Genomic DNA, 18,107 nt, shown 5'->3' with positions numbered 1-18,107 from the left:
AGTAATGGCCAATTCTTTCTGACCCCATTTAAGGTCTTCTTGGCAAAGACACTGAAGTGGTTTGCCATCTCCTTCCCCAGCTCCTTTTACAGACAAGGAAACTGTGGCAAATAGGATTGTGTCTTGCTTATTCACACAGCTAACATATTGGGTCAAATTTGAACTCATGACTTCCTGATGCCAGACCGAGTGCTGTATCTAGTGAGCTGCCTAAATGCCCCATAAATTGATTATCAGAGCTATATAGAGCCTTTGATTCTTCTGCTGTAAAAAAGAATGTTAGATGTGGTCAGGGATTGGAAGTTTAATGATATGAGCTGTTGCAAGAATTCTATCATTTGAATATTTTTTCTCCTTAATGCTTCAGGAAACATCCCCACCCCCACATACACAAAGGCAAATCTTAAGTAAAAATGCTCATATTTCTAGAAAATATATTACTTTCCAGTTAAAAATGAATTTGTTATCAGAAAAGAGAATATTATTTGGAAGAGCAGAAGAAATGCTCCCTCAGCTACAACAACCTGTTTTTCTCCCAAGGCAGAAACTTATTACTATTCCATTCTTACAAGTAAAAGAGTTTTCTGTTGTCCAAGAATATTTGCTGCAGGCAGAGCCCAGGAACTCGCCTCATGATGGGGAGGGTTGTGGAAAGAGCGACATTAACAACATTCTGGCTAGAGACTGTGGTGAAGAGAACATTCTGCTTGTCAAATTGGTCTCTGCTTTTTGATTGGAGGGACAGTGTTTCCTCTGAGAGTATAGGGCAGCCTAGAGAGAGGCTTTGGCTCCACTGGGCAATCCACAAATATTTCTCAGAATTTGTTAGTGCCGATGGTGCCAACAGTGCCGAAAGAGACAGTCCCTTGGAAATTGGATGGTCTTACTGAACAGGCAATTTAGATGGTTTCCTCAAAAATGGCATTTGCCTTCCAGCCACCATAAATTTTATTTCTGCAGCAGCTAGGAGATCCCACAAGAAAAGAAGCATCATGAACACTTTTGCTTCTGTTTCCTCCTATATTTTTCCATCATGAGCATTCAGGCAAATCGGAGTGAGGAAATGCATTCCTAGAATATGCGGAGAAAATATTTTGTGTTTTCTGGTGCCAAAGTACACCAAACGATCAAAAGCTAGTATTAAGAGGCAGGCTAAACAGGGATTTTACCAACTCAAAATTATTTTTCTTCTTTTCCTGATTAATTTCACATGGATTCATTTTCTCCTGTGCTTTCTTCATATTAACACATCTAAATGTAAGGTGAAAACCACTCCATTTGACTCTGTAACCTTAACTAGGTGTAAAAACTTTTTGATCATTCAAGGAGTTATATAGGCCTTGTTCACACTCAGGTATAATTATTTGATGCAATCAAAAAGTCTTTTTATCTATTCAAGATACAAAAGCAAAATGGGTTGGTTTCAACCCCACTCATACAAAAATACCAATACGCACACACACACACAACAATGATGTAGTGCTTAATTTGTATTTTACAATGATCCCTCATTCCTTGGTTTTCAAAGAAATAGATGGATACAGCAAATGGTTATAGTTTATTTTTCTAGGATATAAGAAAGACCTAAGAATTATGAGTGGGCTAAGCATTACAAAAAAACAATGAAACTCATATAAAATTATACTATAGCATATTTACCAAGAAAATTAGTAAAGGTCAATGGAAAGCCAAATTCCTTTGGAATTAGAGGTCCTGCATTTGAATCTTGCCCCTGTTAATATTATCTATGTGACCTTGGCTAAGTTACTTAACCTCTCTAGGTCTCACTTCATTTATAAAACAAGGAGGTTGGACTAGCTGGTCTTTAAGGTCCTTTCTAGAACTAAACTATTGATCCTATGAGTGAAAGGAAAAGAAAAACAAAATCATTGTTGATGGTTTACATATCTATTGATCATTCAACAAACATTTATGACTACTATGTACTTGGTGCTGGGCTAGGTATTATATGACCCCTGCCCTCAAGGAATGTATATAGGAGGAGGAGAGACCTAACAGATGCTATATTTTCCATGTCATTAAAACTCATTTGTCAATCTTCTCACTTCAGTGACTCCAAGCTGAGATGAGAGAGCAAACTCTTCCCTCTCATATAGCCTTGTAATGAGCAACAAGCAATGTATGTAATAGGAGGTTAAGAGAAAACTGAGCCAGCCGACTAAACTCCAAAGGAAACTCTCTTTGCTCCTGTAGTGGAAACTTTTAGTTCAATTCAGTCCAACAAGGATTTGATCTGCATCTAAAAGACATTGTGCTTGTTACAGTGATACAAGCACAAAATATGAACTATTCTTTGCCCTGAAGGGGATCACATTCATTGAGACAGCAGTTTCCATAAGGAATGCAAACCTGGTTAAGAGTACCAGAGTTTCCATTTGCCTCCCACATTTCCTTATTCCTAAACAATCACAAAGTCTCCTATTGAGAGGAGGTGATATCAGGATATCTTCAGTATTCAAAGCAGTATCCCAGCTGGGAAGGGCAGGAAAGGCCTTAACTTCATGGAAAACAAGGTGGGAGTTTCCAAGCAGGACATATGCATAACACTTCCCTTAAAATAGTCAAGGAAATGCCATGGTATTTTTTTTCTTTTGGTGAGGCAATTGGGGTTAAGTGACTTGCCCAGGGTCACATAGCTAGTAAGTGTCAAGTGTCTGAGGCCAGTTTTGAACTCAGGTCCTCCTGACTCCAGGGCCAGTGCTCTATCCACTGGGCCATCCAGCTGCCCCCAAAGCCATAGTATTTTAAAGCTACCAAGTTTATAAATATTTTTGGAAGAAAAGCAAAAAACTGAGCATAACGTCCATCTTCTAGCTCAATGATATACTTCAACCTGACTAAAATTGGAGCCTTTGGCCCTAATATGGCAGGAAGGGCATGATCTCTCCATCAAACCAGACACTCAGAGAATAAAAAAGAAAAATAGAGAGAACAAGTAGGTCTAATTCAGTATCGTTCTTTTTTTTAAGAGGGATATTATAGAAGTCCATGCTCAGTCACTAATAGTTCATTTTAGAAAATGGGCTCTACTTATGCTCAGACCTGTGATTTCATTGTTATCAAGTACTTTAGGTGAAGAAACTCTCTCTACCAATGCAGATCATCATTTATTTTGTAATTTCCAATCATAGAGAGTTGCCTAGTGTCACACAGCCATTTTGAACTTAGGTCTCCCTGATTCAGACTATGGATCCCTATCCATTATGTCATACTGGCTATCAGAGGTATCTTTGGTCAGTATGATGGGCAGATAAGTAATACAGTTGACACAGTGTGGGGCCAGGAGTCCGGAAGACCCATATTCGTGAGTTCAAATCTGACATCAGACATTTACTAGCTGTATGGCCCTAGACAAGTCACTTAACCCTGTTTGCCTCAGTTTCTTCATCTGTAAAGTGAGCTGGAGAAGGAAAGGTAAACCATCCCAGTATCTTTGCCAAGAAAACTCAAATGGCAACACAAAGAGTCAGACATGACCGAAATGACTTAACAACAAGAATAACAAATAGTATGAGCCAGACCAATTAGGATTCAAACGTGTCCACAGACCTTACAATAGCCCTTGGTTTGCATCTATTTGATATGCTTTCAACATATATCAGATGTATTATGATATATCTCATTCTGTAGTCCTTCCTCCTTACGAATGGAGAAGTGATGAATATAAGGAATTCAGAAAATTTGAGATTTATATGAGATGATGGAGAACAGAACTAAAAAAGGAATAAGTGAAATGACTAGAACAGCATCAAAAAAAAGATTTTTTAAAGCAAGTTGAGGGTTAAGTAATTTTTTAAAAAAAACAATGAAGGTCTTGACAAAGAGAAAATGAAAAATTGATTCTTCCCTTATGGCAGAGAAGTAGGGGACTACTAGGACACAATGTTGTATACATTGTCAGATGTTTCTGAGTCAGGTGTGTTTGGCCAATAGTTTTTCTTTGTCACATGAGTGGGTTCAATCTGGGATGGGAACACTATGATGTAAAGGCAAAAGATATCAATAAAATGAATTTTTAAAATGAAAAAAGACATAGAAAAGACAGAGGCAAATATACATAATAGAGCAGGAATACAAACCTGGCATGGCATTGAAAGAATAATGTCAAGACTACTTAATCTAGGGGCCGCTAGGTGGCACAGTGGATAGAGCACCAGCCCTGGATTCAGGAGGACCTGAGTTTAAATCAAGCCTCAGACACTTGACACTTACTAGCTGTGTGACCCTGGGCAAGTCAATTAACCCTCATTGCTCCCCCCCCCCCCAAAGACTACTTAATCTAAAAAATGAGCTGGGGTTAGTAGGGGAAACTAAGGAAAATGAAAAAAAAAGATTTTAATTTTTTTTTAGAAATATGGGGCGGGGGGAAGAAGGAGAATGAAAGAAGGGTAGGGCCATTGATTGGGGTAGAAAGGCTGAAAAAATTGATAATGGAAAGAAGGTTGAGCTGCTCATTTTTCATTTAGTTGTTATTTTCTTTGTCAAAGAGAATGACCTTTAGACTAGAAAAGATAGAACAAAAATAGTCAATAGTGAACTGATATTCAAGGTACGTAGGAAAATAGGAAGGGAGAACTTAGCTGTCCTTATTGAGTTCAAGCTGCCTAGCCCAGATGAATAACATTTGAGGGTACTAAATGAACTGGCAGATGTGTTTGCTGAGTCAGTAAATGATCATGAAGAACAAGAAAATTCCTATAGGATTAGGGAAAGGCAAATGAACCTCTTTACAAAAAAGGGAAGAGAATGGAGACTGAAAATTATTTGCTACTAAGCTTGCCTTTTATTTCCATCAAGATTCTAAAATATGTCATTGAAAGGCTAACTAGTGACCATCTAGAAATGAAATCAATGATCACAAAGAGCCAGCATGACTTCATTAAGAGTATGTCATCTGGTCCTTTAAAGGACCGAAGGGCATGGAATATGATATTCCAGAGGGCAAAGGAACTGGGACTATAGTCAAAAATCACAAACCCAGCAAAACTGAGTATAATCTTTCAGAGGAAAAAAAGGGATTTCAATGAGAAAGAGGTCTTTCAGGCATTTGTGATGAAAAGACCTGAACTGAATAGAAAATTTGACTTTCAAAGAGTATGTCATTTGGGCAGCTAGGTGGCACAGCGGACAGAGCACCGGCCCTGGAGGTCGGAGGACCTGAGTTCAAATCCAGCCTCAGACACTTGATACTTACTAGCTGTGTGACCTGTGGCAAGTCACTTAACCCTAATTTCCTCACCAAAAAAACCAACAAACAAAAACAGAACAAAAGAGTATGTCATCTGAGATTGAACTGAGTCCTTTTTTTTAAATAGTCACTAGGCTGACCAATCAGATAATCCTACATAATTAATCCAGAAGTTAGCAAACCATTTGATAACCTCTTATGTTTCTCATAGAAAAGATGGAAAGATGTAGACTAAACAACAGAGCAATTAAATAGACTTAAAACTGTTTAAATGTCTAAACATAGAGTAAGTCATCAGTAATAGTATGTTGCCTTGAAAGGAGGGTCCAGGGGCAGCTAGGTGGCGCAGTGGATAGAGCACCAGCCCTGGAGTCAGGAGTACCTGAGTTCAAATCTGGCCTCAGACACTTACCACTTACTAGCTGTGTGACCCTGGGCAAGTCACGTAACCTCAATTACCTCACTAAAAAAAAAAGAAGAAGAACAAAAGGAGGGTCCAGTTGCCATGCCCAAGGATGTATGCTTAGCCCTGTGATATAGAACATTTTTCTCAATGACTTGAATAAAGGCATAGATGGACTGTTTATCAAATTTGTAGATGACATAGAACTAGGAGGATTAATATACCCTAAATGATCATCAGGATTGCAAAATCTCAGTAGACTAGAACATTGGACCAAATCTAATACAAAGGATTTTTTTTTTTTTTTAGTGTGGCAATTGGGGTTCCGTGACTTGCCCACGGTCACAAAGCTAGTAAGTGTTAAGTGTCTGAGGCCAGATTTGAACTCAGGTACTCCTGAATCCAGGGCCCTTGCTTTATCCACTGCACCACCTAGGTGCCCCTAATACAATGGAATTTCAAAGGAAAATATAAACTCTAATATGAACTCACAAGTCTGGTAAAAAAAAAGTCTTACATTTAGGTTTTTAAAGCAGCTTTTTAAGTATAATATGGAAGAGATATGGCTAGGTAGCAATTTGGGGGAAAAATAATTGGGGCTTTTTGTGAACCTTAAGTTCAAAATAAAGCTAGTGTAGACATGAATACTGTGTTCAGATTTTTGAAGGGCTGTCATTGTTTGTCCTTCATTTTTGAAGAGGACCATGACATCGGGGTGATGTCATGACTTGCACCGAATTGGATTTAAGTGAGGTAGGGCTGTGCAAAGTCACCAACCTCACTCTCTCCTCAAGAGCCATCTGGGTCCAGGGGCAAGATATATATATATATATATATATATATGTGTGTGTGTGTGTGTGTGTGTGTGTGTGTGTGTGTGTGTGTGTACACACATATATGTGTATATACATGTATGCATATATGTATGTATGTGTATATATGTTCATGTGTGTATTCAGTGACATGCTCAGGGTCACACAGATAGTGAGTGTCTGAGGTAAGAAGGACTGTGACATGGAAGAGCGATGAAATTTGTTCTATCTTCATTCCATAAGGCAGAAGAAAGGCAATGGATCAAGGTTTGATGTGGCAAGTTAAGCTTTATGTCAGGAACCTGAATTAAACACTAACCTCAGTCACTTACTAGCTGTGTGATCATGGTTAGGTTATTTAACATCTCAACTTCCTCATCAGTAAGCTGGGGATAATGAGAATACTTCCATTGACTCCTTCCTGGGCTGAGGAGAATGATTTGTATACCTTTAAAAAATGTTATCAATCAAAATCAGCATTACAAAATGCAATGGAAAATTTAAATGCTTAATTTTTGTAGGTAGCTAGGGGACACAGTGCAGAGTGTGTTGGAGTTGGAGTCAGGAAATCTGGAATTCAAATCCTGCCTCAGAAACTTTCTGTCTGTGTGACTCAGGACAAATAATTTAATTTATTTTAGACTCAGTTTTCTCATCTGAAAAATGGAGATAATAATAGCACCTACCTCCTAGAGTTGTTATAAGGATCAAATAAGACAATATTTGTTTCATTTTGTTTGTTTTGTGGGGCAATGAGGGTTATGTGACTTGCCCAGGGTCACACAGCTAATAAGCGTCAAGTGTCTGAGGCAGATTTGAACTCAAGTCCTCCTGAATCCAGGGCTGGTGCTTTATCTACTGTACCACCTAGCTGCCCCTGTGTTTTACAAATTCCAAAGTGTCATATAAATGTTTGCTATGACTAGGAATTTTTTTTTTTACTATATATGTGCATGTTTTTTTAAGTTCTTAAGGCTATTATATGATGATAGGGATAACTATAGAATAATTGAGGACAAAACAGTTCATGTATTACCTATTGCCAGGCAGCTAGATGATGCAATGGATAGATCACCATGTTAGTTGTATGACCCTGGACAAGTCACTTAAACATGTTTGCCTCAGTTTCTTCATCTGTAACATGATCTGGAGGGAAAAATGGCAAACCACTCCAATATCTTTGCCAAGAAAGCCCCAAATGTAGTCATGAAGAGTTGGACATAACTGAAAAATGACTGAACAACAACACAGTGTTAGAGAACTGCCTGGGGCCTAGAAATGTTAAGTGACTTGCCAACTCACACAGGCAGAATATCAGAGACTGCACTTGTATCCAGTCCTTGGCTTTGAAGTCAGCTCTCTATTCAATTCATCGCTACCCTTGGGAATGTAAAACAAATTAATATACTTAAGAAAACCTACTTTGATACAGCAAAGATCTTTGCCTTCATCGGTGTGGGTACTCCCTCAACTAATTATGTTTACTGTCTTTCTTTTTTCTTTTTTTTGGTGAGGCAATTGGGTTTAAGTGACTTGCCCAGGGTCACACAGCTAGTGTTAAGTATCTGGATCCAGATTTGAACTCAGGTCCTCCTGAATCCAGGGCCGGCGCTCTATCCACTGTGCCACCTAGCTGTCCCTATTTACTATCTTTCTACAATAAGGAGAAGATCTTTAGAAGTTGCTCTTTAAAAAAAAAAAAAAAAAAAAACAAAAACAAACAAGAAGTTGTTCTGACTGAAAAAAAAAGTTCATCTTCCTGTAATCAGTCTGATAAGTCTTTCTGACAATACTTAGACAATAATAAATAGTCAGCCCATCCCTGGGCCTGTAGAAGACAAATTTCTAGCTTGGTAAAATTTACCAGGGTTTCTGTTCCACTGGCCTGGGTATCATGTCCACACTGCAAGGAAACATTGGCAGAACCTGGCTAAGGATAGGATGAAGATACTACTTGTGTTTGTCTACGGTAGAATTCCCCTCAATTCTAATATTCAAGCAGTGCTCAGGGGTATAGGTGGGTCTCAGCTAGTAGTCACCCCTTGCATCCCCTCTTCTCCCTGGCACAGGGAGGGGGGCAATATTTGGGTCCCACGAGTGAGGCAGGGCAGAAGCATAGCCATCTGTAGTGGGCCAGAAATGGTCAGCAAGGCTATCACTTCTCACCTGTCACACAATGCAAATTCATGGGGAAACTGGTGATAAATCAGTCATAGACAACCTGTTTTTGAGTTGAGGGTTTATACATACTAGACCAGCTAGTTCACTTAGGGTCTATTGAAATAGAATCCTGAATGTTCTAAAAGAAACAGAAGGATTCTTAGAGCTGCGAGGAACCTCAGACTCCAACCCTCCAGGATACTAGAGAGGGAAAACAGAGATTTTAGTGGTTTGGACCCATGGAAAGCTAAAACTTATTTGAATTAGGCAGAGGGTGATTCATCATCTGAATAAGAGACCACATGGCTATGGAGGCAGAAAACTTCACAAAAGTATGCTGGCTTAGCGATCAGGATGATTTAGAAACCTGGTAGCTTTCCTTCAAAGTCTGTCTTTGGTCATTGCTTCTTGTATAAACTTGAACAAGCCACACTGCCTATCAGTTTGCCCATTTATAAAAGGAACCAAACAGCTCAGTAAAGTTTCTTGGCTTGCCTGGAGTATTCACGAGCAAAGTCTGGTGATGAGAAGGGAGGCTACAGAAGCAGCATAAAGCAGTCAGTGTACTCACCTGTCCAGCAGTAGGTTAGGAGCAAACAAAAGTTTTCCTGGATGTTCCATTGAGCGCCACACAAGGCCAATCATGAGGATCTCTAACCAGGCACATTCTAGAAGGTGGACTTGATCATGGAGCGTCAAATCCACGAAACCTAAAACAAAGCAAGAGGCAAAAGTCCATTAAAATGAGTGGTTCTCATTTTCTGCCTCAGTCATGCTACCAGGGTAAAATAGAAGTTCCCATTGGGTGGGATCACCTCACTTTTTTTATTTGTATCCTCCACACCTAGCATATACTAGGAACATCATAAATGCTTTCAAATCCCTCTCAACAGAGTCAAAGGTCACAGAGAGTTTAAGAGGGATAAAGACAAAGAAAAAGCCATTAGACTTGGCTGTGAAGAGAACAATGATAGATTTGGAGTTCTTTTTGAATGATGAGATTGGAAGCCACACTACAGAGAGTTAGGAAGAGAATAAGAGTAAAGGAAGCAGAAGTATCAATTGTAGATAGCCTTCTCAAGGAGTTTAGCCACAAAAGGAAGGAGAGATCTAAAACAATAGGAGAGGTTTAGCCACAAAATGGAGAAGAGAGAATAAGATAATAGCAGAATAGACAGATTGAATGAATGACTCTTCTCAAGGAATTTACATTCCACTGGGTGTCAGAGGTGAGAACAACACATATACACAAAATAGTCAGTATCTCCCCCTAAAGAGTAAGCAGGGGGCTTGTGGATTGTTAGAAGCAATAAAGAGGCTAAATGCTGTGTAGGGAGCAAAGGAAGAAGGGAATATAGTTTCTGTCCTGTCATGACTTTGCTGAAGCCTATAACAAACAACACCTCATCCTTAGACCATCTGCAAGCTTCAGTTATTCCCAATCCTATATCACTCCCTCTAATCCTGCTTTGCATGTTTCAGTACCGTTTCTAGTACAGGATGAGGTCTGCCTACTTCTCTCTTTTCCCAACCTGATTGCACAGGGAAAAGACAGAAGAGCTCCTCAGTTCCTATTTTTTCTTATCCTGGAGTCCTTCAGGTCTTTATTAGTTTGGAAAGGGAGAGAATGCTACACATTAAATATAAGGAAAAGCCCAGTCTTTTGTGAGATTCAATTGTGGGTCAGGCTGCTGTGCTACCTTCTTCTTCTTCTTCTTTTTTTTTTTTTTTGCAGGGCAATAAGGGTTAAGTGACTTGCCCAGGGTCACATAGCTAGTAAGTATCAAGTGTCTGGGGCCAGATTTGAACTCAGGTCCTCCTGAATCCAGGGCCAGTGCTTAATCCACCGTGCCATCTAGCTACCCTGCTGTGCTATCTTCTTAATTCCTTAACCATATGAATGAATGGTTACAAATAAAAATGGATCAATGTATGCTTGACCATTTGAAAGAACTTTTGAATGTGACCGATTTAATATATTTCCCTGACTTTTAAAATCTTAGACTGACTCCTAGGTGCAAAGCAAATTTATTGAACTCTGCACCAATCCTTTTTTACAGAAGAGAAACTATAAGGTATAAGGAAGCTCAAGGATTTTCTTTAAGTCTGGAAGATACAAAGGGACTAGGAGTCTAGTCCGAATTTGAACTCTAGTAAGTAAGCTGCTGCTTAATCACAGAACTGTTCTATGTCATCAGACTGCATAAAACTTATGACATAGTATAAATACAGGGTGTCATAAAAGTCTAGATGTAGTCTGAAGATATTAAAGTTTAAAAACCACAGTAAGGATTTGGGAACATCCTGTGTAAAATACAAGAGGGAAAAGTGTCCACATGAAATTAACTACGATAATATATCTATATTTCCTGATAGTTGATTCACAGATAAAAACTTCTCCATCCACAAAGTGACATTATAAAAACAACAATTAAAATGTACTTGAGGGACCAGGGCCTTAAAGAAATCATGCAGCAGTAGGGTCTTAAATTTGAGGCTAGAAGGGAAAGACTTTAGAGGTTATTTCAACCCCCTGATTTTACAGATAAGGAAACTGAGGTTCAATAAATCAATAGACATGTATTAAGTGTCTACTAGCCTCAGGGTGATGAATCCACTTCCTGAGGGTTGCAGAGCTCAGATGTGGAGCTCTTGTTCATGTCATCCCCATGCTAGCCTCAGAAGGTCCACCCAATGGGCTTAAGTCCTTCTTTACTTTCTCTTGATGTCTGGAGGATATCAGTTGAGCTCTTGATTCATCCAGCTGTTATCTCTTGCTTTTTCTCATATAACCAGTCCATTTTCTTTTTTGAATTATACATTTCCCCAATGGCATACTTTATTCCAGTTCTTCTTGGAAGTTCTTCATTTGTTGTATGTTGCAGCCTGCTCACACCCACCACACATACGCACATCCGTCCATTTGCCCTCTGTACAATACTCATTTTTAAGTCTTTGGAGACCACAGTTCCATTACTCAATCATATAAAAACAGTGGTAGAATATTGATATTAAAATATGGACCTTTGTTTCTGAAAAATGTTCGAGGGCTCATTAAGGGAGCTTTGACATTTCCTAAAGGCAGTCTAGCCTACTCTCTTCTTTCTGTATAATTCTGGACTAACTTGTCTGTTTGTATTGTCTGTCCCTATGTAAACCACAACAACAACAACCACACACAAAAATCTGGAAGTGATATACATCCCTTAATCAGTAGGTAGTCAAATACAGTTATCTCTATTATATTTCTTTTTCTTTTTTTTTTTTTTTACGGGGCAATGGGGTTAAGTGACTTGCCCAGGGTCACACAACTAGTAAGTGTTAAGTGTCTGAGGCCGGATTTGAACTCAGGAACTCCTGAATCCAGGGCCGGTGCTTTATCCACTGTGCCACCTAGCCACCCCTCTATTATATTTCCTAAGGAATCTTGAATAATTCTGATGGATGAATGGATTGTATACACCTTGTTGAAATAGAACATTTTAAAATGGTATTTTGTGCTCTAAATCTCTAATGATTAGAGAGATGCAAATTAAAACAACTCTGAGGTACCACCTGACACCTATCAGATTGGCTAAAATGACAAAAAAGGAAAATAATAAATGTTGGAGAAGCTGTGGGAACATTAGAACACTAATGCACTGTTGGTGGAGCTGTGAACTGATCCAACCATTCTGGAGAGCAATTTGGAATTATGCCCAAAGGGCGATAAAGCTGTCCATACCCTTTGACCCAGCAATACCACTATTGGATCTTTTCCCCAAAGAAATCATGGAAAGGAGAAAGGGACCCACATGTACAAAAATATTTATAGCTGCTCTTTATGTGGTGGCAAGGAATTGGAAGTTGAGGGGATGCCTATCAATTGGGGAATGGCTGGACAAGTTGTGGTATATGAATACAATGGAATACTATTGTGCTGTAAGAAATGATGAGCAGGAGGAGTTCAGAGAAACCTGGAGGGTCTTGCGAGGGCTGATGATAAGTGAGATGAGCAGAATCAGAAGAACATTGTACACAGTATCATCAACATTGAGTGTTGATCTACTGTGATGGACTATATTCCTCGCACCAATGCAATGGCACAGAAGAGTTCCAGGGAACTCATGATAGAAGAGGCTCTCCAAATCCAAGGGGAAAAAAAAAAAGAACTGTGGAGTATAGATGCTGATTGAACCATACTCTTTCTTTTGTTGTTGGTGCTGTTGTTTTTTCTATTTTGAGGTTTTTCATCATTGCTCTGATTTTTCTCTTATAACATGACTAATGCAGAAATAGGATTAATGTTATTATGTGTATGTATATATATATATATACATATATATATACATATATATATATATATATATATATATATATATATATATATATATATAAAACCTATATCAGATTACCTGCTGTCTAGGGGAGGGGGGAGGGAGGGGAGGGAGGGAGAAAAATCTGAAATTGGAAAGCATGTATAAACAAAAGTTGAGAACTATCTTTACACGTAACAGGAAAAAATAAAATACTTTATCAATTTTTTTAAAATGGCATTTTGTTCTGCTGAATCAAATGTTTTCTTATAAATGTAATCTCTATGTCCTGTTTATTACAGGATGGTAAAGATGTAGTCTACAGTGGAATATTTCTTTTGAAAAACTACTTTTTCTCTACTAACATCCTTGGTGTATGTGTGTGTGTGTGTGTATTCAGTAGTGCCATAAAAGATTTATATAGATGGAAAAGTAGACATAGATGTCAGTAGTTGTTTGTGTTCTCTCAGTTGCTATGTTATAGTATTATTAAGGTCTGAAAATTTACTTTTTTTTTTTTTTTTGCTTTTTTTCAGGGCAATGACGGTTAAGTGACTTGCCCAAGGTCACACAGCTTGTAAGTGTCAAGTGTCTGAGGCTCAATTTGAACTTAGGTCCACCTGAATCCAGGGTCGGTGCTTTATCCACTTTGCCACCTAGCTGTTCCCACGCATGTTTTTTGAATCTTGATTAAAGCACCTTATGAATGAACTGTTATTGGAATGACCATTATGTCATCTCCAGCACTGATCTCTTCTATATATCTTTGGTCTAATTCAGCTTCTTTTTCCATGTTTTGTGTGCTGTTTCTACCTCATCCAGAAGTATGAATTTAGGATTCAAGTGTAGTAGCCATACTATATCTGATGTTGAAAAAATTATAATAAAAATCTTTGCAGAATTAAAAATAAATTTTCTTATTTGTTGCCCAGCTTCAATTTTTCATCCCTAAAAACCTTTTGGAAGACTTTGTCTAATTTGGCCTATTACCAAGCCCTCTCTAAATTGGTTTTATTCTCCATTGCTTCTCTCTGTGTTATGAGGCAATACTGCTCATAATTGTCCATCATCCTTTTCCATAAAAATTTTAAAATGAGTTTACATTATAACCCAGTGTTGTATTTGGCTGCCATTATCTTTCTACTTGGCAAATAAAGTGATTGCTGTCTAAGTTTTTCTTTTGTTCTTCTTGTCATAGCAATGGATTTATATTAGTTAAACTTTCAAATGAAATTATTATTGTAGTCTGCTATACTGATTTTATTTGGAGGGTCTTGTGCAGTTCTTTTTATAATTTTTCTACCTCTTCATCATCTATAACAAATGTTTATGCAGAAAAGTCTTTTTTCAAGGTGGTCTTGTTGCAAGTATTTATCATAGGCATGGAAATATATGATGACCAAATGTCCCCTGAAATTATTTTATTGTTTTTATTTCCTTTGGCTACAATAAAACTGTTTCATCAATTCTTTTATTTGCCTATTCAAAGAGAATCTATGAGCTGTTCTTCCCATGACTCACAACTGCCTTCTTATAGTTTTATTTATGTTGAGAATTTCAATATTGATACAGTTTACTTGTTCTAATAGTACTCTATTCATTGGCCACTTGAACAAGACCTCACATTCAGGGTACTAGTAGACAAGGTAAAGTTTATAGGAAGCCCCTTCAATGTGTGAATGTTAGCACCCTTTCCCTCTTTTTCTACCATGCATCACTAGGCATCCAGGCTTCAAGTAATAAGTCTCTCTATATGTATGGATGCTGATCCTTGGAAATCACCCTAAATCTGGACTTGGCCCATACCTGAAAATTTTAGAATATGTCAGAGCTTGTGCTCCATTGAGGTAGTCTTCAAAACTCTAGGGTCATTTCCATGCCACAATGAGGAAACTTGCACACAGTGGACACTTGATTGTGTCTTAATGGAATTGAATTAAATCTCAAAAAGAAGTGTACTGATATCTAACTGTCCTGATAACTACATAGGTTAAATAGGGGATTCTAGCAGACTAACCTGGCTTATAAAGAAAATATGCCCTGAGGTCAGAAAGAAGTTCCTCTCCTATTCATGCCCAGTGAAATTCAACAGTCATTTATTAAGTACCTAATACATACATACATATGTGTATACATATGCATGTATATATACATACACACATGTATATATGTGTGTGTGTGTATATATATATAACTTTGTGGAGCATCAAATCCAATATACATTGTTCAAAATTAAAGATCAAAAATAATTTTGAAACCCTCAAGACTTAGCTTCAACTCTTTTTTAGAAAATTTAAATCATTATTTTAAACTTCCTTGAAAATGACATTCACTTTCATAAAGGTTAACATTTCAAAGGAAGGCTTTTACTCTCCCCTCCTGATATTCATTGCTATTTGCAAGATGCACAATCACATGATATTAAGTCACCTACTATATAACCTGTACCAGATTATTCATTCCTTCTAAAAAACCTCTAAAAACTATATGGAATGAGATTGGGGTGGACCTGCAGGAGCCACTATGGTTTCGACATCAACGATTTGCTGTTAACCAGATAATGTCTCCATTTTAAAGAACGTAAGGAGTGATTTTGGAAGGTAATTCTATGTATTTGAAATAATAACACTTTTTAATTTTCACATCATAAGTGCAGCATTGCTAAAGACTGACAGTTTTAAAGGTCTCTGGGGAGCCAAAAAAGATCATCGTAACCATTTGTACTAAATAGGCAGGATGATTACGAAACATGTCTGTCTGAAGAATGTCTATTTGTAATGGTTTTCATTGGAAGTCCAGTAGATTTGCTTGGTCCTGGTGTTGAAATGCTGTCGGTTTTTCAAAATGAAATGACCTATTTAATTATCTTTTGCAGCTGTGGGCAATGCCTGAGGACAAGAACTAATCTATTTTGTAGAGCATTTTCAGCAAGTCTAATGGGGATGGAGGGGAGAATGGGAACTAAACTGCTAGGTGTGAGAACTAATGGATGGAATGATTCCTCTCTTAAGCCATAGACTTAGCATGAATCTTTCGATCACTACTACCTAATACAGTAATGTAAACTTTATCATTGCTCAGTAGCTGTTTTATAGTTTAGTTTTGTGGCGTTTTTTCATAGATTTTTTTTTCCAGTTAAAAGGGGCTTTAGAGGCTTTCTCATCCAACCCATATTCCCCAAAGAATCCTCACAACCCACCCAACAGATTGTCAATCATTCATTGCCAGAAGACCTTGATGAGTGAGCAGCCTTCATTTCTCAAGATAGCCTCTTTTACTTTGGAAAATTAAACAGGATTATTTACATGTACAACCTGATGGGGAAGAGAATTTATATGAGGCATAGGCTATTTTTTCAATCACCAAATAGCCAACATATTTCATGAAATATCCATAAATTTCAGGTAGCACCTCTTCTCAGGGTGTCTTATTTGCATCTGTGTACAGCAATTTCACCCCCCAGGCATCAAGAATGAGCCAGAGTACATTTGCAAATGTTCCAAAATAGAGGAATTCAAGACAGCACATTTGCATTCATTTGGGGAAACCTTGAGAAAGTTATCACCAACTTGAAAATGGAAACTCTCTGGCAAACCTTGTATTTGCTAGTCCTCTTTCCAAGGATCCCTCAAGCTTTCCCCTGTGTCACAGATTCCAGGCAGCCTCCAGAAGAATTTAAAGAGAACAGTGCAGATTCAATATTTTTTCAGGGAGCAGAAGTCAGGGATTCAAGGTACTTTTCCTAATTTGCCCCGCAAGATGGTTAATAGTTTAATTTGCCTATACTCAGTTTCTCCTCAAGTAAAATAACACTTGGCTCTGTGTTTGCCTTCTACCTTCCTTAGTCATGATGGTGAGACTTTAAACAAATAATGTTGTAAAAAGCACTTTTAGATCCTTAGATAAATGAAGTAGCATAATATTAACTCTTGTTAAAGTCTCCCTTAAAATATCTAAAAGGATAAATTACAATGGTTGCAGGAAAATTCAAGCCAAGAAAAAATGACATGCAAGATTAGCTATATTTCTTATTTTCATGAGGCATAAATGTGGAGTCAATCAAATCAATTGAAAAAAATCTGTTGGAAAGTAAAAGTAACTATTCTCTGGGGAGCTATGTGTATAAAGTCAGAAACCAGGTGGTTGGGTCCCTAAATAAATCAACTGAGAAAATATTGGTTCTTTGACCTTCAGGAGGAAAAAATTAATCATGTTCTTACTGATGTGATGACCCTGATGTACTCCAAAATGTCAGTTATGAAATTGCTGCTTGCATTTTTTTCAATTCTGCCTTATTACTCAATGAGTGAAGATTTGAATAACTCATTTATTTCCCCTTCAATGCCAAAGAACCAGAGAAAAGTGGAATAAGGTGGAAAAGTGGGGAAAAACAGTAATCGAGAGATGGCAGTACAAGCAAGGATATGGATTCAGACTTTCCCAGGAGGAAACTGGGAACAATCCCATTAGCCTTAGAAAAACCTAAATGCAGAGATAGAGAATTCTAGAGCTTGAAGAGATCTAAAAGATTATCTAGCCCAGCTCTCTCATTTTATAGAAGAGTGATTGTGGCCCAGAGAGGTAAAGTAATTTACCCAAAGTTTACATAGCAAGTTAGTGGCAGAACAGAGACAAAAAGTCAGATATTATGACTCATGGGTCAGTATTTTATTTATTATAACAGAGCTTCCTTCTTCTTGGCTCAAACCCAAGGTATACTTACTTAATTTATCTTCATATATGATCTTCAGAGGGTCATCTAATAATTTGACATTTCATTGGAATGAAGTTCTATGCTTAGTTTCAAAAAGTCAACTTTACAAGTATAAAAAAGGAAAGCATGTTTAAACATTCCATATGGAAAAGGTCTGAGCGTTTTTTAGTAGAATGCAAGTCCAATGTGAATCTGTGGTATGATGTGTCAGCAAAAAAAAAAAAAGCTAATGAGATCTTAGATTGCATTAAGGGTGGGAGGTGCTACTATTCTTCTCTGAATTAGTCAAGCCTCACCTGGAGTACTATATTCACTTAATGGCAGCACATTTTAGCAATGGTATTGACAAGCTGGAGGGCATCCAAAAGAGAACAACTAGGATGGTGAGGGCCTTGGCTTGAGACCAAACCAAGCATGAACTAATAAAGAACTGGAAATGTTTATTTTTGAAAAGATAAGACTTATGGTGACATTTTAATTGTTCCCAAGTATTTGAAGGACATTCAAGTGGGTG

At 37.8% G+C, this 18,107-nt stretch overlaps 1 protein-coding gene across 1 annotated transcript in view; it reads right to left on the bottom strand.

Moving 5' to 3' along the window:
* Window positions 1-18,107, bottom strand: part of ESR1 (estrogen receptor 1) — a 531,109-nt gene that overhangs the window by 89,957 nt on the left and 423,045 nt on the right. Inside the window, 1 exon segment of the mRNA XM_043999817.1 lies at window positions 9,156-9,294. Coding sequence (XP_043855752.1) covers window positions 9,156-9,294 — 139 coding nt within the window.

This window comes from Dromiciops gliroides, chromosome 4 (genome assembly GCF_019393635.1).
Source record: "Dromiciops gliroides isolate mDroGli1 chromosome 4, mDroGli1.pri, whole genome shotgun sequence".
NCBI lineage: Eukaryota > Metazoa > Chordata > Mammalia > Microbiotheria > Microbiotheriidae > Dromiciops > Dromiciops gliroides.
Note: the sequence above shows the minus strand (reverse complement) of the source record. Positions and strands in the feature narration are given on the sequence as shown.